Below are 27,271 nucleotides of genomic sequence, written 5' to 3'. Positions count from 1 at the left end.
TATTTTTGCATGCGCAAAACGTAGCTTAATCGCGCGAAGCGCAAAAAAATGCGTTTATTAGGTTGAAATTGGCAAGTTAACCACCCTTATTTAATGCAAGCTTTGTCGATTTTTTCTCGTCAGAGCGCACCAGTTATACACCTTTTAAACCGTGGTGCAAGGCAGCATGAAACGCCTAATTCTGACCCTGCCTGGTAGTTAAGTTTGGTTCACTTGGCGGAGTTATGCTTGTAATAAAATTATTCATTGAATGATTTACTGTAATGCATCTAGCAATTTTTTTGTAGTAACATTGTGTTTTCCATAGCCTCTGGGCTGATTTAGCATTTTGTCTGTACTGATACAAAAAAGCCAGTCCTCACGCCAAGACGAAAGTTTACTTGATTGCTAAAGCAACTTACCACACTTCTATAGACTACAATGTACTTTTTAGATTTAGAATAAACAATCACAACCCATTGTTATTATGTTATTTAATGCATTACTGTTATAATTTGGGTTAAATAACTCGGTAAATATAAATAAAAAATTGATAAAGAACACTTTTAGAAACTAAAATAAGACAAACTAAGCACACAACTCTAAAATAAGCACGTTTCTTAAAATAAGCACATTTGCGTTTTCAAAGACACTGCGCCCAAAAATCAGTACAAATCTCAGAAATAAGCACGGTATGGTAACCCTGCTTATAACCGCTGCTAAGTCAACTGCTAGAACAGCTCGCCACCTTGACATCACTAAACCTGTCGGATTTGGAGGTGCTGGAAAAATAACAACGAGTAATGCTTTCCGCTTGGATAGACTCGGGTCGCTGATCGTAATTGCTCGCTAAAACCTTGCAGCAGATTGAACGTGATCGGATACCGGCGCTTCAGGTCTTTACGAGCGCCTAAAACCTAATACCCCATACTACATCGTATAAGGATATCTGTTGTTATCGCTGATGAGCGACTTATGGCGCACCATCGTTTTTCCGGGATTGATAAGAACTGTTAACGGCCAAATATACTTTTTACTCAGTCTTAGAGAAGGTTTACTTTTTCATTGTGGCTTGCAAGGTGCAAATAATTTTGATACAAATTGACAACCATCTGAACTGTTTAACATCTCTATCTATATTAGGTTTGTAACCTGTAGCCTATGGGGTTACATGTAATCTCTTGGGTGAAACAATATAAAATGCGAGGACACAATTTTAGCTGTTTCAGGGAACAGACCTGTCCATTGCCCTCAAATCCAGGTTGAATGTGAGCGTATATTTATATATTTAAAGGCCTTCGTTGCTTTTTTACAAATAAATTTTACAAGGTCCAAGTGGGAAACTGTAGCGAAATCACGATGTGAAAAAATCAAAGCGGGGTTCAAAGAGAACAAGTAATTCGTCCTATAGATAGAAAGGACAAGAAAAATAATTTAGGTCCCCTGAAACAACGTCCCCGAATTGCAATTGGCACTCTACAGCTAATTCATTTCTTCCTGAATTTTGAAATTGCACACCATATATTTGTATTGGTGATCAAGATGAAAATAACGCTTCTAACAGGTAAGTCGACCTTAATGCGTTTTAGGCTACATGCGACCGCACCGAAGTAAAACTATTACACTGATTTGACAGTAGCTGTTCGAATTGGCCTGTATCGAAATCCAATAGACCTTCTGGTTATTACAGTTCTTTAATACAAACTAACACAACGCCCTTCCGGCTAAACTTTACTTATAGTAACTGCTGTAGCAAGTAAGCACATGCAAAAACCCAAACACCACCGGTCATGGAATCTTATGGGTTTAGCCAGCCAAGCGTTTTAACCCCACATCACCCCCAGACAGCGAAAAACAATCTGGCGCAGTCATGGGCCCGAAAAAAACAACATTGTTGACGTTTGTGCATTTTGCCATATAGTGCTGTATTGCAAATGCGGTTAGGTTAAATTAACGCATTTTGACAATTCTAATTCTATTCTAACGCAATACTTTCGCTGACAATCAACGATGGCCCTTTGTTTCTTTAGTTTAATGGGAGGAAAAAGTGCAAAATGCTTTTCGACCTTCAAAAACTGACCAAGCTTCTGTTAACTTAATTTGTCGGTAGACCACAATGCTATATTGAGATTACTCAGCCCCAGCATGTATACGCTGAAGTAAAACATTTTAGGGACATATATCTCGAACAAAAAAGTTAAAGTTACATTTAGAAAAAAAATTAGAGATAAATCTATAACTGAGATAAGAAAAAGTGTTTCTAACTAACAAATACATTATTTGCCAGAAGTAAAGTGATCGTAACTGTTGTTCCGAGTTCCATAAACAACATAAACTTTATTCTGATTACCGAAAAGTTGGTGTTTTTTTACGTTTGTGGTTACCAAGGATGTCGCAAATGTCACGCAAATGGCTCGGCGACTAAAGTAACAATTAGTAAACTTATATTTGTTGACACAAAAAGTTACCTTTGGCTTAACGCAGCGGGCCCACAGTCCGAAACTGTGCTTTAAATGTGACTTTTTTTCGGAAAATAAAAACACGCTGAAAAAAGTAGGTTTTGTGGATGTTTTGACGATATATTCAGCTGCTCTGCAAAGGTGAACTCGATAAACCGTCTACACGTCTCAGCGGCGTCGTTGTTTAACTAGAGCTCGAACGGAATGGGAATTGTTTGCGCATTGGAACGCCCGCCAGTCCAATTCCCAACTGAGATGTTTGCCTTTTGTCAGAAAACAAATTTCTGGACGCTAACCTGCTCGCTAAGCTGACTTGGCAGCGGTAAATTCGCGTAAAATCGAGCCGCCATAGGCGAGCTTAGAGCATACAGCACGGTTAAAAGGCAAAGCTCGTTATTGGTACGGTTAAAATAACACACTTAAATGCTAGACGCTATAGGAACATGGTAAATTCTATCAAGTTTTTCAATCTTAACGAGCCATGGGTGCATTTCGCGTGACTTTCACTCACCTAACTCTTTTGTTTGCATTGATGGCTGTAAAACAGGGGTGGGCAACCTACGGCCAGCAGGCCAGATCTGACCGACCAGCGCAAATCATTCAGCCTGCGACATATTCCACAAACTGGGCACGAGCCCATTCCGGCACGAGACCATTTCCTGGCCATTTTAACTACATAAAAACAACGTTTTCTCTATTAGTGTAACAGGCCCCTTTTTAATTGCAAAATATCCTAGATTGTCCCTGATTAACAATCGTTGCTGTTGTTTTAATGAGATGCTTAAAATCGACACAGTTAAAATTTAAGGCCCACAGCAACTTTTCCGGATGTGGTTTTGGCCCGCGACTAGAAAAACGTTGCCCACCCCTGCTGTAAAACGATATAGGGTTAGGTTTGTTTCGGCTTCATCATGTTATACCAAGAATTGTTTTCACCTATACTTCACACTTCATAGAAAACATATAGGCTACCAGGGAAGTGAACATAGCTAATTTTGACCATGTAACAATTTCCTCTTAGAACACTCTCTGGATAGGATTCCCTTTCAGAGCGGCGCATCGCTTTATATTTGCCACCTTTGTCCGATTCAATAGGAATGGAATTGTCTAAAAGCTGGATCAAGTTACCAACGCGAAACTCTCGTATCATTTTACCCGCTTTTTGCCCAGTCAGATAAATATGCACATTGCGCATCTCCAAATGTTTGAGACGCAAAACAATTATATAATTTATGAGGTATCTTTGACCAACGAACAAATACATTTCCCAGTTTAAATCATTTGAGCTTAAACAATTGGCGACGATTGATTTTGATTGGGGCATAGGGCATTTTGGGATTCAGCCTAAACACAAGACCTAAAAATACCCAACGGTTAGGCATTTTGTTATAAATAGGTTTAAATTTTGCTGCGTATGACGTATATTATTACAATTTGACTAACGTCCTGTTGCGACGATATTGTTTAAATTCTGCCGCGCGTTAAATAAATAGCGCGTTAAATGAATACCATCCAGTCAAAACATTGATTTCACCTGCTTTCTTATCATTTATGCTAAGATTAATAAACAGAAATGTCTGCACTGAAATCTAGAACTGTGTTAGCAATACGCTTTAAGTCGCTAAAGACTGAACAAAAACATTAGATGCACTCTGGTTTATAATTTAGCTGTGTCATTGTGTGGCTTACACCTTGCCTTGAGTTTTCGCACCGGTAAGAAGTCAATAACAACGAATCTAAACTGAAATGGCAACAAGTCTAGGGTTAAACTTTCTTCGCCTACAAAACTATGTTTACCGGCCCCAGTACGTTTTTGGGAGTCGTCGCGTGTACGAATTGTGCCAACAGCCAGCAGTCGCCGTCAGCCAGCCAGTCTCTTTACGCACTGCCGCATCTACTGACGTTTGGTTTTGTGACGTTGGGGTCTCGCTCTCCGTGAATAGCAACGCCTTTCAATGGCTGGGTACAGAGCGTCGTTGGACCTTGTAGAATAAGGCGCGCCGGGGTGCTAAAATACAGGGTTGCCAGGACGTTTACAAGCGCCCAAATAACCTGCGTCGTTGGCCGGTTTTTCGCTCGACTTGGCCTGAAAAATTTGCGTATATACCGCGTGCGGGCTAAATTAGAGACTGCTTAAGCTACTTGAACCTATATAGTTGTGTAAGCGCAAGGCAAACAAGCGATTGTGGTCCGCCACTCTGTGGTTAAAAGTAAATTTTCTCGACCTGCCCAAAACAACTCTAAACGCCGCAAACGTTAGAACGCCCAACAACAGGAAACTATAAATGCATTGTGGAACAAAAGTAGCTTATTTCCATTGGATTTACAGTTTGTTTATTAATAGACCTGCTGTATTAAAATAATTGCTCTAAGAAAATCGACGTCTGTTTAATACGCTATTATATTTATTGTATTAACAGATATTCTCCTCTGGATACTTAAAACAAAAAATGTCCTACGTTTTTCCTTCTATTGCTTATCTTTTTAACAGAATAATATTTTTATGAGACGTATCTGGCATAAAAGCCCATGGAATAGCCAATTCCATTAAAGACTCCATTTTAGGTCAATACCTGTATCGTAAAATAGATCAGAAAAGGTGATTAATCGCACCGATTTTCATTGTAAGTTATCAGCTTTACTTTTATTAGTTTTTGCAGAGTTAACAAACGTTTTGCAGAATTCCTTGCTGTTAGTTTCCTGGCCGAAAAGCTCGCGTAGGCCTATGCCTCAAAGAATAATTTAGCAAATTAGTCGACGCAAAAGTCATGTCGGCGTTTGCCCAAACACGTTATGCCTCAAGGTTGTAAATGCAGTATTCCATTCGGTTCTCTCCAAAGTTTAGACAAATATTTGCCGTCTTGGCGGAGAGAGAGAAATGTGGTCAAGTAAAGCGAACCCTTATTTAATAAAACATCGATATCGAGAGGGTATATGTGGGCCTAAAGAGAGTAGAAAAATAAACATTTAAACGATAAGTTAAATTAGAATTATTGTAAACCTGAAAACCTAGATATTCATTTGTGTTTGGAAACACATTTACCTTATTATTCAATAGCGACCAAAGGTATTTCACTAAGCTTATGTATAAAGCTTAGCACAACGGCCTGCAGACATGCGGTGTCAGGTATTGTTCCATTTACATCGATCTAGCGATGCGGCATTAGACTATCGATTCCAAAAAGTGGAAGTGACAGATTGTCGTTTATAATAAAGAAAATATTTGCATTCGGTCCCGGCATTATTAGACCATTCGAAGAGGCAAAGCTGTGTGTCAGAAAGTCCGGTTGGCCAACCTACTGTTTGTTAAACACCAGTTGTCAGTGACAGATCCGGGAATTGGTTTAGGGCAAGGATTCGTAATTTTTTTACCGCGCACCACTAATTTTTTTGGGCTCGCGTGGACCACACTAGGAAACAAAATTTATAAATGACGTCACAAATTTAAGTCACAATGCAAAGAGACTTGATAAATCTGCTGATTTCGCTGCAAAAATGTGAAAGTGAAATGGAGTCTTAGCACTTTCAGTGCAAAACCGCTTTTTTTAATTGAATTGTTTTCTTTGATATATTAATTACTTCTTAAATATACACTAAAATTCCGATTAGACGTTCATGGACCCCCTAAAACTAGTTTACGGACCCCAGTTTAAGAACCCCTGGTTTGGGGGCTTGTGTTTTTAGATACAAGGTCATAACATTACATCACAAGATAACGTAATACAAGGCATTTTTTGGAAACGTCAGGCTTGCCACAAGAGCGTTATGTCCAGCCTAGCGCATACACAAATCTACCGTTAAACTATACAATCAATTTTTGCGAATGACTTTTCGTTTCTACAGCATGTGGTAATTAATAGTTCGTGTTTTAGGCGCTCATAATAAAGGTTGTCCAATAATTTTGGACCAGAGCTGATACCTGTATGCCCACTGGGAGTATTGCATCTCATCCAATATCCAACCATAAAGTTTTGCCTGTACTGATCCGATACCGAATTAATTTGTTTCTTTTAGACTTCGTTTGCAATCAAATGCAGCGTGTTTTTCATTGACAAGCAAATAAGAATTGTGAATTAACAGTCGAAAGTAACCGAACTTTCGAAAGCAAAGGAAAATTTTGGCTTAACATTCTGACAACATTCCTTTTGCACATTTGAACTTACCGATTTTGGTATTGTAGTGTGGAAATGGCATTATTCCGTACCGGATCAGAATGCCGTTAAACAACAAGTATCCGAGAACCCTACTCTTAGTATCTATAGGTCCCCAGGCAATTACTCAATTTTACTAGTCAGACTTTGAATGGGAGTATGTATTATTATCTATTAAGAAATACCGTATACTGCGTTTATCGCTAAAAAAGAATTGTTAAACATTCGTGTGTCGGGTTTGGTATTAAAAGAGCCGCCACATAATGACGCATTAAAGCTCTCCGATCATGTAACTGCGTAAACCTGCATGCGCCTAACTCAGCAATATGCTGAACGACTCTTCCTATTAAACACTTAACAGTTGTAAAACCCAATATTTGAAGGAACAATATTTAATAAATAAAATTTATAATAACGGGTTACACATCATGAGGCGCAATTAGAGGTCAACGAAGTCTTCATTTAAAATTCCAAGCGCTTTTTTCTGTAAAAGTATTAAATTACTTGAATGGTATAACTTTAGTCAGTAGTCAGACACTCAAAATTGGTTTCTACGAGTTTGGAATTTGAACCTAGCCTTGTAATAAAAGCGCAGCTGTAGTGATTTTAAAGCTTTCCAGAAAATGTTTACTTGGGGCGATATCACAGTAAATTTGAGTCAAAAGATAGAAATAAAACAGCACAAAAAAAACGAAAGACGAAGAAACTTCGAAAACGTGGCGATTTGAGACTTCTTGCGTGTTTAGAAGCATTGCAAAGTAATATATTGTATTTTTACATCGGTGACACCTTTGCTGAAAGGTCAACAGATAAGAATTTTAAATAAAACTACGATTAGCTTAGACATTGAATAGTTCCCAGTGGTAAAAGTCGCAAGGTTTCCAGTGCAAACTTATCCCAGAATATAAACAAAGTCAATAAAAAAGATACAAAACATCGAAAACGTACTTGAAGGGAGATTGAAAGTGAAGGTTATAGATAGAGAATGGCGCTTGGAAAAATACGGACGTGAAAAGTAACGACAGTTTGTGTCAGATCGGCGAGGGCACCAAGTTAAATAGAAACGGTCTTCCACCGATCGACAGGACAGTGACACAAATTTCCAAGACCGACATTGCAGTTAAAATTCTTACTACAATGTTTAAATCAACTTGAAATATCTTTAAACAACCTTTTAGTATTTGGGAACCGAGCGTGTTATTTATTTTAAACAGTATTAACGCGCTGATTAGAGATTTTTTAATATTTTACTCCAAGCATACTTGCTACAAACGTTACCTGCCACATCAGCTTGACAAGAGCTTGACAGTGAAATAAATCGGTTGTGACATAACGTTGTTGAGCGTCTAATACAGTGGAAAAAGGGGTAAAACTAAAATCAGTTGGGTTGTAACTTAGCTTATCATTAAACTTAGCTTATTATTAAACTTAACTTATGTTGGTTTACAAGTATTTGGAAAAAAATACCAGTCGTTACATTTCAGGTTATGTGCATTGGCCTAAGCTCCAGTTAAGGCAAGACAGGCGTATGTTCCCAAACATTCTCAGCCAAACGTGTTATCCTAACACGCCCCAATGATATTAAAGGCAAAGGTCGAAAGGCTGTATGGCTTATCCGGTTGTCATGGCAACATCGCGGTCGGATGATTGCTATTGATTAGGGTTGAAAAGGGGACCGTTGAAACGGTAAACAGCTTAAGAATGAACACAAAGCCTTAAAATTGCATGGTTATAATGCTAGTTTTACCATTGAATTTGCATACTTCACTAAACTTGAACCTGTTGCATCGATTTCGCTAAATTGGGTCTGGGTGTTGTCTAAGAATGCACAAAAAACCACAATGGTGCACTCAAAAAAATGTATCTTTAAACGCAGTATAGGCGTTAAGCGGATATGACTTTCTCTTGTATGCATCATAAAAATACGTTTTCGGTAGACTCGTAAACATGTTAAACGCATTTTTAACGGCAATCTACAAATCTTTGATAGAAAAACTGATTTAGCCAGTACCAGAATCCCTGGGAACCATATTGGCCGCTCTCGAAAGGCCTGGGGATAAAAACGCAATATTTTAGCAATAAACACCGTTTCGAGGTATCGGTGGAAATAAATCCGCGTTAAGACAGAGTAGCACATTTTTTTTATGAAATTGAAGATTTGCAGCCGCGAGAACCATTCACAACACAAAACGGGTCCTTACCAAACCAGGGGTTGGCAACAATCGGCCCGCATGGGCTGGGTACGGCCTTCTTAAGTAAATCATCCGGCCTGCACCCACTTTACCCGGTATGACAATCTAGTTTCTAGTAGAAGCTATAGCCATCCAAGACATTCGGCTATAACACTTGATTTAGATTTGAATCACAATACTGTAAAATCTTATTTTTTTTATGTAGGTGTACTTTGGCTAAACTTATAGGTTTTGTGTGATACTATAGCATTTAAGCATATATTTACTTTTATTTTTTTTTAGCAATATGTCAGTTTTTTAAAGTAACAAAGTTTAAGTGGAATGCGGTGTTTTTGATAAAGAAAAGTTGTTAAAATTCCGAAATTAACACACTTTTTAACAAACAAAATTGTTGGTTGAAATTCATTAAGGCTATAGGGAAGACTGCGTTCGTCTTTTGCTCGCCACTAGAAATATGTTTCCGGCCCCTGTTCTGGACATTTGAGAAGTTATTAAGCGAAAACCAACACGTGCAGCTCGACTCGATGACCGAAAGGTCCTTTCGCTGTCCTCGTGTTATTCTTTATGTTATTTTGTTTTTCAACGTTTGCAAAAATAGACAAAAATAAATTGAATCTGAATATAACGTCAGTGGCGTACCCAGACGAAAATTTTGGAGGGGCCAAAAAGTTTGACATTTTTGTTTAGTTTTTGCCATTGTATTAACTACGGTAACGGACACAAATAACAATGTTAGCAAACCGTTTCGAGTAGCAACTGACTGAGTGTTAACGCAATACTCAAAAACCATTCAAAGAGCAAAAACTGTCTAAAAAGAGTAAAACTAAATTCAGTTATAGCAAACGTAATATTAAATATTAAACACATATTTTGTGACGTAACAGTGCAATTTGGGGGAGGCATGGCCCCTCAGGCCCCCCCCTGTGGCTACGCCTATGCATGGCGCTCGAATTTGGGCATCGAAGACGATTTGGCAATCTTTTCGTTACACGTGGCTCCCAATTGGCAAGCTTTCGTCATTTTTTACCATGCTTTGATCTTCTGCACAGACGCCGCGTACCACAACAAGGGCGATTATCGGGCGCGCGCAATCAGCAGCGCCGCATACCACATTTAGCTGACAATGCAGTCGCCCACGTTCTCGGGAAAGTATTCCTTGAAGGAAACGGCCACTGCCTTGCACAGGTAGGTCATGGTGCCGTAGGGTCCGCTGGGCGCACAGTCGTAGAACTCTGTGCAAACGAAGGTGCTGGGATCTTTAGCCAAGAGGTCGTCATTCGCACCGTCGTTTACCTTTAAGGGTGGAAAATACTGGTGAGACGCGTATAAGGTGAAACGGTTAGGTTCTAAACGTCTTTTAAAAAACGGAAGAGCATAGCACTAAACCATTAATACCGAGATGGGCCGCTAAACACTTTGTCGAGATTTTCGGGTATCGGTAAAAAAAAATTGTCACATTTTGGATATTCGTAACCATCAGCCTTTACTGAATTTGTGTAATCTTTTATTTAATTAATGTTGTGATGCCCACGATAAGGCATGGACTTCTTTGTTTGTGTTCTCAACCGGGGTGCCGCCGCACTCTAACGTGCTATTTTTAATGCTAAAGGGTACCGAGATAAATTCAAATTCTTTAGGATTCCAATTTTTACTCTATTGGTAAGCTTTTTAATACATCTGTTTTGTGTACGATAAAAGTGACGAAAATAGAAAAGTTGTTTTCAAATAATTTTTGTCACGCTTTGTTTCAGCTATACTAAAAAAATGAGTCATATCTGTAACGAAGTAACGTTACATTCGACATTTTTTCTTCTGCGGCGCAAGACTGTCGTTATATTTTTATAGCCTCATAAAATGAGGAAATCGTTGACATCAATGCGCCCAAAACATTTCAACGTTGTGCTGGCAATAAACCGCGGTACTTGGTAAAGTTTAACGGCTCAACCTTACCTACAGTCATGTTTTACGAGAAAGGGGCATAACTTTGTGCACGTCATTGCCGATACTATAAATTTATTATCGTTACCACATTGAATCTTTATACCATTATGGAACAACTGCATAAGGCTGTACAAATGCAAAATATCATCTGACGGGACGAAATTTTTTAAGCACGTGGCTATTAGTACTGGTAGACTCTGTACTTAATCTAACTTAAAAAGCTTTCACAATACTATTGATTTTTATAATCGAATATTTTTATATGTTTTTTTACACGAGTTTTAAAGAAATTATATTTAGCCAAAAAAATTAAAAAAAGTGTTTAAATTACGCAGCCAAACACCTATAGCGACGTGGGTGTCGAGAAACGTAGCAATTTCAAGCAACAACAAATTAATTCGCTCGTCTGTGACGTCACAGAACCCGAGGGAACGTCACCGCACGATAATAATTATAATCGGCAACGACGTGCACAAAGTTTTGCCTTTTTCTGGTAAAACGTGATTGCAGGTACGGCTGAGCCGTTAAACTTTATCAAGTCCCACGGTTAATTGCCAGCCCACCGTTTGGAATGTCTTGGGCGCTATGATGTCGGCAAATCCTCGGCGATTAGCTTACGGCAAATATATGGTCTAAAATTTATTGAATAAAATAAATATTGAAAATTAAGTTAAAGTCGGTTTCTTAAATGGGTAGTGATTGTTTCGGGTCAAATAACAAGCATATCGCTCGTCACCTAATTACAAAATATCTGTACGTCACCATAATAAAATTTCACTATGCATTGTCAGACAAAAACGACTTCAAAACAGGGTATACACTACAGGGCTTCCTGGAGATTTACCAATAGTTTAACACTTTACGCGAAAGAAAGCAGAAGCTAAAAAGCAAAACAAAAACTACACAGCCTATTTCTCAATAATTAGAATGCCGTACAAGGCAAAGCGGCCCCACATAGCTTAAACTTTTGGTTTGGGAAATTCCGCTGACTCAGTCGCACAAACAACATGCCTGTACAGAATTCTTCGTCCCTAAGAACCCTTACATGGCTTTTCGTCATGCTGTTTGACGACAGATAAGGCCGAGTTTACCAATGAACGCGTTTGTATAATCTGATTGTATTCTGTCAAGCGTATTTTGTGCACAGGTTCTGAAAAGCTGTTCCTCGAGAGATTTCTACGCGGGCCATTAAACCTTTTTTAACTAATAAAACATGTGTTACAAATATGGTTATGCTGTGTCACTAGTTAAAAAAGTTTGATCGGCATATTGCGATTATTTTCAATTTTTTAAGAATTCACAGGTCTGGTGTACTTTTACGACCTGCTGAAAGGGCAAAACATTTAATCATTACAATAGGGATGCGCCAAAAATCCAAAGAAATTGTCGACCTAAAACTTCGAGGGTATAATTGTACCTGAAAGGTCGGAACGAAAAAACGAATTAAATTTTGCTGGACAACATTTTGACATTACAACGCTCAGTCAATTAACTGTGTATTTTTGGAGAAACTTAGATTAGTGTAAACGTATTTGTCTACAAAAAACTTATTGCAAAGAGCATCACTTTGAATCAAAACGATCATTTATTCAATGTTTTGCCACACGTATTGGTTTTTAAAAACAAATCATATATTTTTTTGATTAATAACTTGACATCTAGCTTTTCCTAAACTTTATACAAGAAAATATGGTCCGTTTTCACCTGGTTAAATTATCACGAAACCGTTACCCTTTTTATACCGATACGGTGAAACATGATGAAACTATATGTTACCGAAATTTACCTTCGAGATAAATAAAAGGAAACGAGGTGTCCGTCGTCTATGAGCAAACAAAGGACCGGAAACGCGACATAAAAGTGGTCATTTTCACCTGGGTTACGCGGTCTGGACATTGGTAGCTTAACGGGCGAAATAAAAGACAAGCGAAATTCAATAAAGCATGAAAAGAAAGGTTCAAAAAGGAGTCATACCGACCTACATAATCAAGATTAACCAGGTAACATGCCATTTTTATATTTGGTCATTTAGAGCGGTGTTTCTTAAACAAGTGAATGGTGGGTGAATACAATTATTTTTTTTTTTTTTTTTTTTTTTTTTCCCCAGGGTGAATAAAATTTTTGCAGGGGTCAACCAACCGAAAGAGGTGAATAAGGGTGAACCGTCAGAAATGGATGATAGCTCTGCAGTAAATCGACTACTGAGTGTATAACAAAAATTTGGTTACTGTGTTTTGTGCTTTTGTAGCTTTATATCTCTGGACTAGAAAAACTGTAGATTTTCAATGGTAAAACTTAGCTTGGGTTGATCTGAACAAAAATCGAAACCACCTAAATCATTTTGTGCTGTTATATATAGACGAGATAGTTTTATCATATCATTAGACAAGGGTGAATGAAATCTGGAGATAGATGCTAGGGGTGAACAAAACTAAAACAGTTTAAGAAGCACTGATTTAGAGCTTGCCTATAATCGTGCAGTCATTTATAAAGTTATAAACGTACTCTTGAAGCATTTTCGTGCGTCTGCTTGGTTTACGGGTTTTAATATTGGAATGCCTAAATAAATTGAAACGACAAGACAACACTGCTGTTTTCGTTATGTGTAATAAAAACAATGCCAGTAATTGTTCGCGGTCGAATAAATAGACTAAACTTAGAAAACAATGTGGTACTGTTTTTTTCACATTAGTGTGTTTTAGCTGCATTTAATTCGATTTTTTTCCAAGTGCGGTCTGTTAGTGGCAAAAACATTAAGACTTAGAACATCAGCCCATATAATGTCCCACGATTTTATTTGCTTTACACGCTAAGCGAACGTCAAAGTCGAAAAGAGGCTGCAAAAGCTTTAATTTCAAACGACAGGCTTTTCTACGTGGACTGCATAAAAATGAATGGTTTCCAGCCGCAAGGGACAACATTTTTTCCAAGGCGTGTTTTGCCCCACGAACCCCGGCCGCTGTGTTACGGAAACGGTCGATCAACCGTAAAAGAAGACGCTCGCATTCCTGAGTCGTTTGCCATGCCTCGCGTCCACACAAACGGGTATTTCCCGATTTCGAAACGAAATGCACGAAAGCACGAAACCTACACGTCAAGGTGATCGCACTTCTCTGTACGTAGTGCTTAGTCAATTTGAAAGAGTGGTTTTTAACCCGAGCGCAGCTCAAGCAAATAAGCATAAGGTGGTAAAAACGCCTTGGCGAAGATATTCGAATGGCGTAGGTTTTGTAACGCGAATCAATCATGAAAACTAATGGATCCGATCGGATACTGAAGTCTTTATCAGTGTACTCGTACAGGAATTTATTAAAACACGCAATGGCTTAAACAAGTGGATTCCTTATTTAATTAGAATCAATACAAAACGATGTTAATAAAACTGAAAATAGAATCAGTAAGTTGAACATCATTGCCAAACACTTACGAGTAACTAACAATATGAGCTCCTACCGCTACAAGGTAGTAACACCAACTGCAGTAAGGACAACTATGATCACACAATTAAATCGGTCATAAAGCACTTAAATAAAATGCGGTTTTGCAAGCTCACTGTTAATCTTAACAGCTCACGTATCACTAAACAACCGCATTTCAATTTTAAGTACACAGCACCACCAGGATCGCATCTCAAGTACAACACTTTACTTATTGTGAGAAGTAAGGTTTTATTAATTTTAGGTTGTTCAAACAATGTGTTTTATAAACTTTACTACGTCGTCCTACTAAAATTTCTATCGATTCGTAAGGCCGCAAGTGTTTAAAAGAAAATACAGGATATTGGTAAAGGACTGAAATACAATCGCAAAAGTCTAGTACGAGAGTTTTAGAAACGACTAGCGAAAATCGGTTGGTTTACAAAAACCTGCTTATCAATGTGAAGGACGATCAACTTTTGCGAGAGTAAAGCTGAATGTTAAGTACTTGATCAGGGCTTCCCAACTCTATAGTCTGCGAGCCTTTTTATTACTAACGGAATCTTTCACGTATGACGGTTTTACACCAACGATGACATGAGTTTTTGATAAACAATAAATAAAGGTGTGGTTGTATGTTCGAACAGTGTGGAGCAGGCAACGGTTCTATGGTTGTTTTTCAACCAGCTCCCACTGAGATTGCGTATCTCAGTCGGTACAGAGACGGACCCGCTTTGACCGACGGTTGAGAGTTCGAATCTCACCGCAGGCCAGTTGTTTTTAGCTTGGCCTTGCTCGGAGAAATCCTAATTTGACCAACAGATTTCGATAAACCTCTATGAATGAAAGACACCATGAAAGGCACCACGTGTAATACATAAAGAAGTTAAAAATGAGTAGTATATAAGATGTATAAGATGTTATGTAGACTTGGACACTTAAAAGAACTGCAATTGAAACTTAAATGTGAATAATCAAATTTGATTTAGTTTACATTCTAATTATATTCGTTTATTTAACAATTCATGAATTCCAGTCAAATTTGTGAAAACTAAAATAATCTAGTTTTCAATCTAGTTTGAAAAAAATGAAATGGTCTAATTTTATACAGTTTTTATACATTTGAAATTAGACCTTATCAGTTTTTTTCAACTATTATTTTAGTTTTCCCAAATTTGATTAGTAATCTGATTACTTCAAAAGCCAAAATAAATGCAGTTGTCCAAGTCTGCCTGTATAACACAACACGGATGACTCACTTCGTCTTCAAGAAAGAGTTCACTGGCACAGACCAGGACCCGGTCCACGTTCAGGTTGTCCGACAGGAACTTCACCTTGGGCGCGTCGGCCAGTAAGGTGAGTACAATGAGAGTCTCGACCACCAGTTGCCTGTACTCGGCCTGTGGGATGTGGTTCAGGACGTTCTCAACCAGCAGTGCGAACTTCAGTTCACCTGGCGTCATCTGGCGGACGAATAAAAATAGGTTTTCAACCGCTGTGCGACGCCCGTCCGCCTCGCGAAAAACGCCAATGCCGTTGTTTTTTTACTGGGGTTGAGATAAAGCGACAGCAAACCAAACAATTGAACAACGACAGTTGCTAAGCACAGTTTAAAACCTTTCGGACCTTTATGTTATTCTTCAGAATATTAATAAACCTTACCATTTAAATTGATGTAATTAATACAAAGACATTCAAAGATATTTTAAAAAGGTTTTGAAAGACCCAAACTCGCTTATTGAAAAGCGAGTTTTTATGCTTATTGAAAAACACTTTAAGAAATTTGTTAAACAAAAACGGACCTTTAACTTATTCTTTAAAATGTTAGTAAGGCTCATCGTACATTTTTATGTGAAATCTTTAAAGAAAATGAGAAGTATCTCAAAGACCTAAGACTGGATAACTCGAAATGTTTCGACTATATCTTAAAAATAAAACATTATAAATGCCATCCAAAACATAACCACAAATGCTTAAAAAATTGGGCGCTCTTTCACTATTGTACGTAAAAATTAATAAAAAAAAATTTTTTTAAATGCCGCATACCACAACACATACTGTTTGGGTTAGGGTGCGGGTTAGCGTTTGGTTGAGGGTGGGTCAAGTTATTATTAATAATAAACATAATATTACTTGACCCACCCTCACCCAAACGCTAACCCGCACCCTAACCCAAAAAATATGCGTTGTGGTATGCGGTATTATTATTAGTTTTTTTTTGCATAACTTTTCACGTACAATAGTGAAAGAGCGCCAAAAATTGTTTTATATACAGCACTATTTAAACTTTAAACGCATAATTTTGACTGAAAATGAAATGAATTCAGAGACTATTAAAGGACTTGTCAGCATGCAAATCAATAGGAGAACACTTTGGCTATAAACTTGCAATCAATTTTTTTAAACGATATAGAATTGCAAGCAATTTACGAAGGTGTCGTATATGGACGTTTAAAAAAAGTGTTTATTTTTGGGATAGCCGATTTACTCACATAGCCTTGCGCATTGCGGAGTAAATTTTACTAATTTAATTGTTTAGATGATTTATTTTTTTGCGGACAAATGTCACTGAGCACATTTTTTATTGACTTTGTATTTGTCTTTAATTCGGTTGGTGTTACTATACCTTGTAGCGTTAGGAGCTTTTATTTACCTGAAAGTGTTTGGCATGATTTTTACCTTGATTTTGCTTTAACAACATTGCTGTGTTGCTTTGTATGGATTTACATTCATTCGAACTAAGACATGATTAATAAATTCCTATGCACAGGATTTCAGCATCGTATCTGAAAACTAATGGATCCGATCCGATACTGTCTTTATTAGTGTAAAGGAATTAATTAATAACACAAAGGCTTACACAATTGGATTCATATCTTGTTTAAATAGAATACAAAACAATGTTATTGAAACAAAAACAGCATCAGTGTAAGTTGAACATCATCGCCAAACGCTTAAGTAACTCGCAATATGAGCTACTACCGCGACAAAGTGGTAACACCAACTGCCGTAAGGACAACTGCAATGTCAATTGTCAAGGCACCAAATGTGCTCAGTGACCTTTGACCGCAAGTCATAGAATGATTACACAATTAAATGGGTCATAATGCACTAACATCAAAAAGTGCTTTAGCAAACTCACTGTTAATCTTAACATTTTCGTTTTAGAACACACAACTCTCATAAATAAAGCTACACGATATAACACATGATAAATCACTGATGATGGCATGAGCATTTGCCGAAACGTTTGAACAATAAAGCATGTCGCTTTTTACGCCTATTTGGGCCGTTATTTTAACCATTAAAGCTACACGCTTTACGTGGTGGCAAAATCGACGTCACCGACCTCCTTTGTGACGTAGCCGGGTATGTAGTGTCCGCCGATGACCAGGCCGTAGCACTTTTCCAGTAGACGCCAAATGCGCGAGTAGAAGTTCTGGGGTACGCGGTTCAAAGCCCCGTCGATGCGACGTCGACGTACCCACTGGCCGCGCTTTTGTCCGGAGAACTGCGCAATAAAGAGTAGGAAAGTTAGGAGCTGAGGACTAATAGGCAGAAAATTTGTAAACCTTTGACGGAGTTAAAAAAAAAAAATCTTAAAAAAAACACAACTGCAGATTAAAACGTTGTAAATTTAAAGGCGTTGAACAAATTTAATAAAAAACATATTTAAATGTTTTAATAAGACAACTTGCAGTACGGAGGCGCGATACAAAGAAAAAAGTGTGGATTTTTTTTAAAGTTAGCAATATGTAGAGTGTAGACTTTTAACGAAAACACACATTAAAGAACTGACCAGTTTAAAATTTCTTCTAAGCTCTAATACAACGTAAAGAATGTATCATGCTATTTTTATTCTTTTCAGCCTTACCTGTGCAGTTTACTATATTATGTTATAAAAACTTTATTATCATTTAGTATTTAGACGACATTTAATTACCCAGAAATGACAAGCAAAGCAGCATTAGCAAACGCATTAATGTCGTTGTTGATGGAGTTAAGTTCTTGAAATGAAAGCAATTTCATGCAACTGAAATTTTATAACAGTTTGTTTATTTTGCAGGACAAAAAATAGTTCATCAAATTCAATTTATTAACTATATTTTTGAAAAATGAAGGTTGGAGGTTGTAGTAAGACGACTTGGAAAGCCTATGCGAAACTTTTAAATTAAATCGGTTTGTTTCCAAAAAAAAAATGGTGTCAAACAAACTAAAAAAACGTTTTTCTGTTTTTTATTGTTTTTATTCCCTAACAACATCTACTTCTGGCTTGTGTTTTTCAATGCCTTCTCGTTAAAGTAAAAGGAATCACATATAAAAACAACAACAAAACCCCCAGGGACGGACGAACTCGTTTACTGTACTCGCCTGCGCGTAGTTTGCAGAGGGCGTCAACTCGGTGACCGAGTTCTGCTGGTTCCGGATCGAGTCCGCCTCTCGATCGGGCGAATGCTGGTCGAAATACTTGACTCCCTGCTTCCAAAGTGGGGGAGAAATGAGGCCGGACAAGCTTCGCTGTTTTTCGTTTTTTTTTTAAACAAGACAGGTATTAAGTTGTAGTCGTAAAATGTGTTTCCAGTTTAGAGCAGGGCTGCGGAGTCGGAGTCAGACTCGGGACTCGACTTGGTGTGCTCGAGTCGGACTAGGGCAGTGGTTTTCCACCGGGGTGCCGCGGTACCCTGGGGTGCCATTTCTTACCCTCAAGGGTGCCAAGAGATATTTGAGAATCTTTAAGAATCTGATTTTTGCTCAACTTTAACAACTCTTTGTGTAAGGATTACAGTGAAATGAATCAAATTAAAACTACCTATGTTGTGCAGAGTTGATGTGTGTTGTTCCAGTTCCGTTTATTGTGACATTCTAGTGATTTAGCTACGGAAAAATCTTGTAGGGGTGCCTCAATTTATTTATAATTTTTAAGGGTGCCGCAAGCCATGAAAGGTTAAGAAACACTGGACTAGGCTACATAAAACTACCAGAGTCCCAATTCCGACGTGCGCATACGCTTTAACAAATGAGTAGATTGCTCAATATCCACATTATTTTTGTTACGTAAATGGGTGAAATGCTGGCTGTAGTGTCAGAGCCGGGTTCGGGACTCGACAAAATCGCACATTTAGCCGGAGTCTCGGGTTGTTTTTAACCGACTCCGCATCCCTGGTCTAGAGGGCCACAAATCTCACCCAAACTCCCATTTTATTTATTTTTATATTTGTAATCGGACAATTCAAATTAATGATATGTGACAGGGTATTTGGTAAATTCATTTGGATTGCTGTAAATTGAGTTAATCTATTTATAAAACTAACATCAAACACAATTATTTTGTTTTATTTCATTGCAATTAAATTAGTCGTTTTATGGTACGGACAACTTTCTTTGTTTTTGCAAGCCAAACTGACTAACAAAGTGTCTTAAGTGCTAAGTTAATTGTGAAACATTGCAAACCCACCAAATGAAAACTTCTAAAAACTAAGGCAATGTAATCTAGGCCACCAGGTTTACCAAGGGTAATTAAAAAAATCGAAAAAGGACTGCGCGGGATGAGAAGGATTGAAGAAATGGCTTCGACGTGAATGAGTTAACTACACAGCACACCGAATCAATCACACAAAAAAGTCTATCTGAGAGTGTAGACAAGCAACACTAAAAGCAACATGCTGCAATTTATGAGGTGTGTTATAAATGAGCAAGAGGGCAAGGCCCTTAAATCGTCGTTCGTGTTCTTAAATGTAAGTAATTCCGTAATAAATTGGCGTTCCACGAAATTCTGGTGGAAAAGATAAAAAGGACCGTAGTCATTCAGACGCTTAGTGTGCGTGTGTAAATCAAAGAAACGACACGATTAAAGAAATGGTGCTATATAGGCTTGCTAACCTATGGCATAATACTGTAAGTAGTGCTACCGCAAAAGTTAGTGACGAATGCATTCGTGTTAATCGTGGCGACATGAATAATCGCGTAAGGAAAAAAACACCACCCTTATTAATGCCTGCAAAAAAGCCACAACCGGTGAAAGCAAGCGTGTACTTACGGGCCGCCGGACGTCAATTGAGTTGGGCCGGCTTGAGGAGACTTGTTGCTAAAAAGCCGTGAAAGAACGAAAGTGAAATCAGATTTCGGGCGTGAGTGCGCAGTACGTGCAAAATACGGTCGAGAGTCCCTAAGGTCTGCGGTTCGCACCCCCGCCTATAGCTCTAAGATTAAATCGAGATTTTGCTTCACCCAACATATAGGCTGGCGCCTAAAACTGTTTAGGAAGTGGGAAAATTAGATTTATACACAATTTAAAAAGCAATCATAGCTTATAACTTTTACCTAATATAAAAACCTAAAACTATACATAATTAAAATAAAACGTTAAAATCTAAGTGATTCAGTTCTAAAGATTTTCAAGCGGGGCATTTTCAATGCACATCACTACTGAGTTTTGGTTAAATGGTAACTCATATTAAAAACGCATAATGTTTTATTGTTTGTAAAACCAGCCGAAAGCTGTCTATGCCACGTGACATTGATGTGCAGTCGGGCGTAAATTAGTCTCACCCGCAGCCGGCGCCTCATGTTGACCAGCTGGGACTTGTCCGCTTTGGATGAGCGGTCGGTTTGCAAGGCGATTTCCCTCATGGTAGATGCACGGAAGGTGGGACGGGCTGAATGGATGAGCAAAGTAAAGATGTTAAGTTATATACGAGCAGATTTATGCTAGCGGTAACTTTGGTATAAATTTTAATCGAAAAAAAAATTAAAAAATAAGATTAAGTACTGACCCAAAAATATATGTTATAACCAGTTTAATTATATTGAACGATTCAATCAGGAATGTCCAATAATTTAGTCAATTGATATTTTATTTTAAAGCCTGATTTTCCGCAAAATGTATGACCGTACGGTGCGATACCAAATTGCGTTAAAAACTCAACACCAAAAATCGATATCTTAGCTTACTGCTTTTGATTACGCCAAACTCCTTGCCGCTTAGGATATTGTGAATGAGTTGCTTCATCTCGAAAGGACTGAGACTCATCAGGTGCATAGAAGCTTCTTCTCCGGAGCAGCACAGGTGTCTCGCAAGTTCGCTGGCCATTACCTGGGGAAGTGTTATGTTAAGGTGTTATTGTGCTGTTGCGAGCAGTTTTGGACAACTAGATTTATTTTGCCCTTTTAAAATTAGATTAGAGTTATATCATTTTCGTTTTCCAAATTAGATTAAACTAGAATTAGATCATTTTCGTTTTTCCAAATTAGATTAAAATTAGAATTAGATCATTTTCGTTTTTCCAAGTTAGATAAAAATTACAATTAGGTAATTTACGTTTTTCGAATTTAGATTCAAATTACAACTAGATCATTCTAGTTTTCGAAGTTAGATTAAAATTGGAATTAGATCATTTTTAGCTTCTCAAATTAGATTAGAGTTTGAATTTCCGATTTATCCAAAAAACAGAATTCAAACTAGAATTACATCTAATCAATCACAATCAATTTAGTTTAAATCTATTTTAGCCCACGATGCTGTCAACCCTGGATCACCCTGATCTAGTTGTGTAAGTCTGGCTGCGATGCTAATTAAATCAATTTTAGTTTTTTTAAGACTTAAAATTAGACTGCCCGACCTTCTTTTAATGAAAGTTGGAAAGAAAACAGTATAATGTATAAACAACAACAGTATAAACACAACAACAAAAACCTTAAACAATTGTTGAACAGCGGCAATTTCTCAACGCAGAACAATAGCCTGGCATAAAGTAAATTTGAAGACTTTGGAAAAACATAGGGTTTTTAGATTTTTCAAAACAAATATCAATTTGATATTCCAATACTTTTAAAGTTTCAAAGACTTTGTGACAAGTCAGCAGTTCCTAAAAGTCGTTTTTTTTTTCGGTGAGCAAAAATTTCTGGGGTCCTTTAGATACAATGTAAGATATATTTTTTGATGTACTCATACCATCGTGACAAACTTTAAAACAACACATTAAACGTACCTCAGCAAATAAAGTGAATTTCAATTTTTAAATCACAGCAAATTTAGAGTGAAAACAAATGGATTTTAAAAGTGCTCTCAAAATGTTTTGTGTTTCTTAGACCGTATCTGTTCTATTTAACACACGTTAGCCAAAAATTTTGAAATAATCGCGCAAAAAAGTGACATTGGGTAAGCATGGCTATTGGCTAAGTAACAAGAGGGTTCAAGGAAAGTTAGTTATTTTTTATAGTTTTTGTCCCGTGTTGGTGGCCGTATAACAAAATGCTTAACAGGCCAAAAAACGGCTTAGTCTACCAAAATTTGCAAAAGTCACAAGAGCTTTAGAATAAAGCAGCAAACAACAATAGAATCAACAGCGGCTGCAGCGCGGAGCGTCCAAGCATTCTTACCTGTATAATAAGGCCGACCCTTAATCTGAGAAGGTCGTTGAAGAGATTGGGCGAGGCGCGAATAAACATCGCCAGGTACATGATGATCTCCTGAAACAAAAACAGAAGTAGGTATTGTTATAGGGCTTTAAGGGGTTGTGGTTGTCTCTTAGGAGATCTCCAACACAGTAGTGTCATAATAAAGCAAATTTCTGCAACGAGAGAGTATATGTTAGTCGGTATTGCAGCACAACTTTCAGAGCGAGTAAATAAACAATGCAGTGCTCGGCATGTTATCAGAGTCAGTCGTTTTCAAACATTTAAAAGACAAAAATCTTAAACCGATAATGGAATGATTGGTCCCTGGACCGCCTAAGAATATTTTTATGTATAAAGTCATCGTCGTCATTTGTTTACAAGAGCGAGGCGATTAATTTTAATAAACAACTAGTTTTATATTTGGTTTTGAAATCATAGAAGATATCGTAAAACAATTAATTTTTCGATCACTTTTCCGTCCAACTTTATTTTTAGCCCATCAAAAATACGTTATCGCTAACACTATTTGAAAGCTTTATTATAATAGCCCGGACGCTAATGAAAAACAAGTAGACTTTTTTTAAATCTTTTTTTTCCTCGCCATAAAAACGTTAACGGTCATGGGTTTTACCCCATTCAAATAGCCTTAAAAAAATTGGGGGAACAGTGTCGCAGAAAGGCAGGAAAGGAAACGCCAGAGCTTGGAAACCTTTTACACAGAAAAAATCTTGGACAACTAGATAATTCTAGTTTTCTAATTCATTGAATTAGAGCAAAATGCGGGTAATTCTACTTCTAATCAAATTTGTGAATTGCTTGTTTGCTCTAATTCTAGTTCTAATCTAATTTGGATTTTATCAAAAATTCTACTTTGTCCAACGGTATTTTTAGTATCTCAGTTCAAACACAGAACTTCAATTAAAATTTTCTGGTTGGAACGACTTGTATGTAATTTTTACAGTCTAAAAAGCATAAAAAGGCATACAAATTAGCACACACATATTTACCATTCACGTTCTTGTGATTTATTTCACGTTCTTGTGATTAAATTAAATTGGTTGTAAAACCTAAATGTGATTCTAGTTCAAATTCTAGTTGAAATTTGATGTTTTAGGAATTCGGTAATTCTAATTCTAATCTAATTTGAAAAAAACTCAAAACGATCTAATTCTAATTCTAATCTAATTTGGAAAAACAAAAATGCTCTAATTTTAATTCTAATCTAATTTTAAAAAGCTAAAATAAATTTAGTTGTCCAAGTCTGGACTACCTGGGTCAGCACTGACATATCCGTGTCTTCGGCGAACGATTCAAGAATCATGTTCAGGATTTCGTCGTTTGGCATCGGCCTGAAACAAGAAGTAACAGCGTTAAACGCCCACTAGTGACGAACGCGATTATATTTTTACACCGCTAGGTGACTGCGAGTATATTCAAATGGCTCTTTTTTATCGTCTAAAAAAAAACTCTTTACTGCGAACCCCTATTTTTTTTGTTACCCTTATTTTTTTGTTTTACCAGGGTAGGCAGAAATTATCAAAATGGATTGGAGTTTAATTTGATAAACATACAAATGATAAATATTACGTATTTGTGTAAGAGTGTTTCTTTTAACAATTCATCAACTAAACATCGCTGTGTTTCGGTTCTTTGAAGCAGCAACCCTACGATGTTACATTACAAGGTAAACTAGTTTACTACGTTGTATGAAAATCACTATTTTGTCACGATGAAATACATAAGCGAAGCATGGTTCAAATAAGAGTTATTTTTCTACAAGAGCCACAAAATTGACGCCGAGGGCCGCAGTTTGTCCATGTTTGAAATATTACAGGGGTGGGCAAACTTTTGAGCAACGCCATTATATTTTTATTAAATGTCGCGACATTTCGATAACCTATACAGGCAATCTTCATCAGGGCAGTGGTATTGCAACTAGGCGAAATTATATATATTAGTCTAACAACCAAGTAAAACACAATGGAACACGGTTTACAAGAAGTTGCAATATCATTGCCCTGATGAAGATTTCCTGTAATTACCGAAACGTCGGGTATCTCATAAAAAAATATTTGCAGGAAAGAACAATTTTAAGATTGATTAAAGTAAATCTTAAAAGAAAAACAGAATGACCTTGTAATGGTGGTTTCTCTCGGTTCTTTCGGAAGGCCGACAGTGACTTGCTTTTGTCGGACGAGCAAATCGGTTATGGATTGGGCGAGGCCGCACACTCTGTGATGAAGCAAGCCGATCATCTGAAGAAACGCATAGACTCTTAGAATACGAGATGATGGACCGGTAACCCTTCAAGAGCTAACCGAAATCCGTTGCGAATCAAGGGTCTCCGTTAAGCCAAAACTGGCGTGCGGCAAGATTCGCTTTGCTTTTACCGATTAGAGTAATAGACCATGGGTCGGCATCCAACGGCCCGTCACCTCTTTTACAAACTGGCCCGAAGCTATTCGAAATATTTTTTGCAATTTTACCAACGTAAATGTAAAAGTTTTTCGCGCTTATCTCATATCTAGTATTATGTTTTTCAAGGAAAATTTTGTGCTTAAAGGCGCTAAGCATACCCTGAAACTACCAGCAATGCAAACAGGACAAAGGAAAACTAGGCAAGCCAATGAGACAGGGATATTTATAATAACAGCGTGATATGCAAGGTTAAGTACGCATTTAATATTTCGCACTTCGCAGTTATTTAAGTTTGGATAGTGGTGTTAATTGCACCAACGAATCGCTAAACTATATTCCTGGTATGCAAGCGCTCGTCAAGCTTCTTCACAAAGTTGATTTTTTGTCTTATGTATAGTAATAGAGCGGGGCAGACTTGGACAACTAAATTTATTTTAGCTTTTTAAAATTAGATTAGAATTAAAATTAGAGCATTTCCGTTTTTCCAAATTAGATTAGAATTAGAATTAACGAATTCTTAAAAAACGAATTTGAACTAGAATTTAAACTAAAATTACATTTTATTATTCACAATCAATTACATTTAAATCGAGAAGTATTTTAATAGGAATGTGCATGTCAATTATGTGTGTGCTAATTTTTAGGCATTTTAGCATAGCATATGATTTTTAGTCCGTGGAAATTACGTTCCAACCAAAGAGTTTGAATTTAAATTCTTTACCTTGACTAAGAGACTAAAAATGCCGTTGGACAAAGTAGCATTTTTGGTAAAATCCGAATTAGATTAGAACTAGAATTAGAGCAAACAAGCAATTCACAAATTAAATTAGAATTAGAGTTAGTCGCATTTTGCTCTAATTCATTAAATTAGAAAACTAGAATTATCTAATTGTCCAAGTCTTGGAGCGGGGGTCCGCAATTACTTCTTGGTGCGACCCAAAATACTGGCACCAGTCGCCACCCAAATACTACGAGTTGTTTTTAAATTTGAAAAAACTTAAAACAATCTAAAAAATCTAGTTGTCCAGGTCTGGTCGTGTCCTTAAGACTGTGGTCGTAATCTAATTTTAAAAACCTTAAAATAAATCTAGTTGTCCAAGTCTGGTCGTGTCCTTAAGACTGTGGTCCTAATCTAAGTTTAAAAACCTTAAAATAAATCTAGTTGTCCAAGTCTGGTCGTGTCCTTAAGACTGTGGTCCTAATCTAAGTTTAAAAACCTTGAAATAAATCTAGTTGTCCAAGTCTGGTCGTGTCCGTAAGACTGTGGTCGTAATCTAAGTTTAAAACCTAAAATAAATCTAGTTGTCCAAGTCTGGTCGTGTCCTTAAAGGCCCGTTTACACTACAGCTGCACTGAGCGGAGCTGAGCTGCACTGGGCGTGAAATTATTTTCACTGCAGCTGCAGTGAGCTGTGCTGGGCGTAAAAATCGCTCCAAAACGTAACGTTTTTCTATTGCTGCACTGGGCTTGAGTTTAGCAAAGCGTTGAAATCGCTCCAAAGCGTATTTTTTTTTCAGCTGTACGGAGCGGGAGTTTAGCAAAGCGTAACTTTAAGCTATAGCTGAAGCTGCTGCACGGGGCCTGAGTTTAGCAAAGTGTGAAACGCTCCCCACAATAGAATTTAAATGCAAATTACGCTTTGCTCAGCTCAGTGCAGCTGTAGTGTAAACGGCCTTAATTCCGTTCCAATTCTAATCTAGTTTTAAAAACCTTAAAATAAATCTTGTTTTCCAAGTGTGGTCGTGTCCTTAAGACTATAGTCCCCACCCACCTGTCTGATGACCATCCAGTTGCCTTGCTGGGCAGCTCGTTCGTACAGTTCCTCGATAAGATCGCTCACGGTCGAGCCGCTGTTTCCTCCAATCATTGTGTCCCAGCTCGGACCTCTGAGGATGACGTCACGTGATAAGATGCGAGCAAAATTTGCTTAATGTTAATTTTGGCTGCGTGACCAAAAAGCGACTCTTATCTTTATCCTAGGGAAGCGGTTATCAACCGAGGTGCCGCGGCGCCCTGGTGTGCCATTTCTAATGCTCAAGGGCGCCGCAAGGTATTTGAGAATTTTTAGAATCTGATTTTTGCTCCATTGGTAAGCTTATTAATACAACTATTTGTTTATTCGGGACAATTATATCGAATGACATTTTACTACATACTTTAAGTTTGTGTTGCTCCAGTTACATTTGTAGTTACACTTCAGTAAAATACTTAACGAAAATTCCGGCCAGGGTGCTGAAAATCTATTTATTATTTTTGAGGGGTGTCGTAAGCCATAAAAGGCTGATAATAACTGTTCTAGGGGGTTGTCGAACATTTTT

General features: G+C 37.5%; 1 protein-coding gene across 2 annotated transcripts in view; it reads right to left on the bottom strand.

Moving 5' to 3' along the window:
- Positions 1 to 8,732: 8,732 nt before the first annotated feature.
- Positions 8,733 to 27,271, bottom strand: part of LOC146136794 (phosphorylase b kinase regulatory subunit alpha, liver isoform-like) — a 36,584-nt gene continuing 18,045 nt past the window's right edge. The window contains exons 20-30 of one of the 2 annotated variants that reach the window (XM_083395731.1): positions 26,725 to 26,839; positions 24,669 to 24,790; positions 23,806 to 23,884; positions 22,518 to 22,607; positions 21,090 to 21,231; positions 20,688 to 20,794; positions 20,176 to 20,223; positions 18,510 to 18,656; positions 17,488 to 17,649; positions 15,398 to 15,601; positions 8,733 to 10,074 (exon numbers count right to left, since the gene is read on the bottom strand). In XM_083395731.1, coding sequence (XP_083251857.1) covers positions 9,895 to 10,074; positions 15,398 to 15,601; positions 17,488 to 17,649; positions 18,510 to 18,656; positions 20,176 to 20,223; positions 20,688 to 20,794; positions 21,090 to 21,231; positions 22,518 to 22,607; positions 23,806 to 23,884; positions 24,669 to 24,790; positions 26,725 to 26,839 — 1,396 coding nt within the window. In that variant the 3' untranslated portion in view covers positions 8,733 to 9,894. Of the gene's footprint in view, positions 10,075 to 15,397; positions 15,602 to 17,487; positions 17,650 to 18,509; positions 18,657 to 19,729; positions 20,224 to 20,687; positions 20,795 to 21,089; positions 21,232 to 22,517; positions 22,608 to 23,805; positions 23,885 to 24,668; positions 24,791 to 26,724; positions 26,840 to 27,271 lie in introns of those variants that run through there. The other variant, XM_083395732.1, reaches the window with a different exon arrangement.

This window comes from Ascidiella aspersa, chromosome 8, assembly GCF_963924565.1.
Source record: "Ascidiella aspersa chromosome 8, kaAscAspe10.2, whole genome shotgun sequence".
NCBI classification, from domain to species: domain Eukaryota; kingdom Metazoa; phylum Chordata; class Ascidiacea; order Phlebobranchia; family Ascidiidae; genus Ascidiella; species Ascidiella aspersa.
Note: the sequence above shows the minus strand (reverse complement) of the source record. Positions and strands in the feature narration are given on the sequence as shown.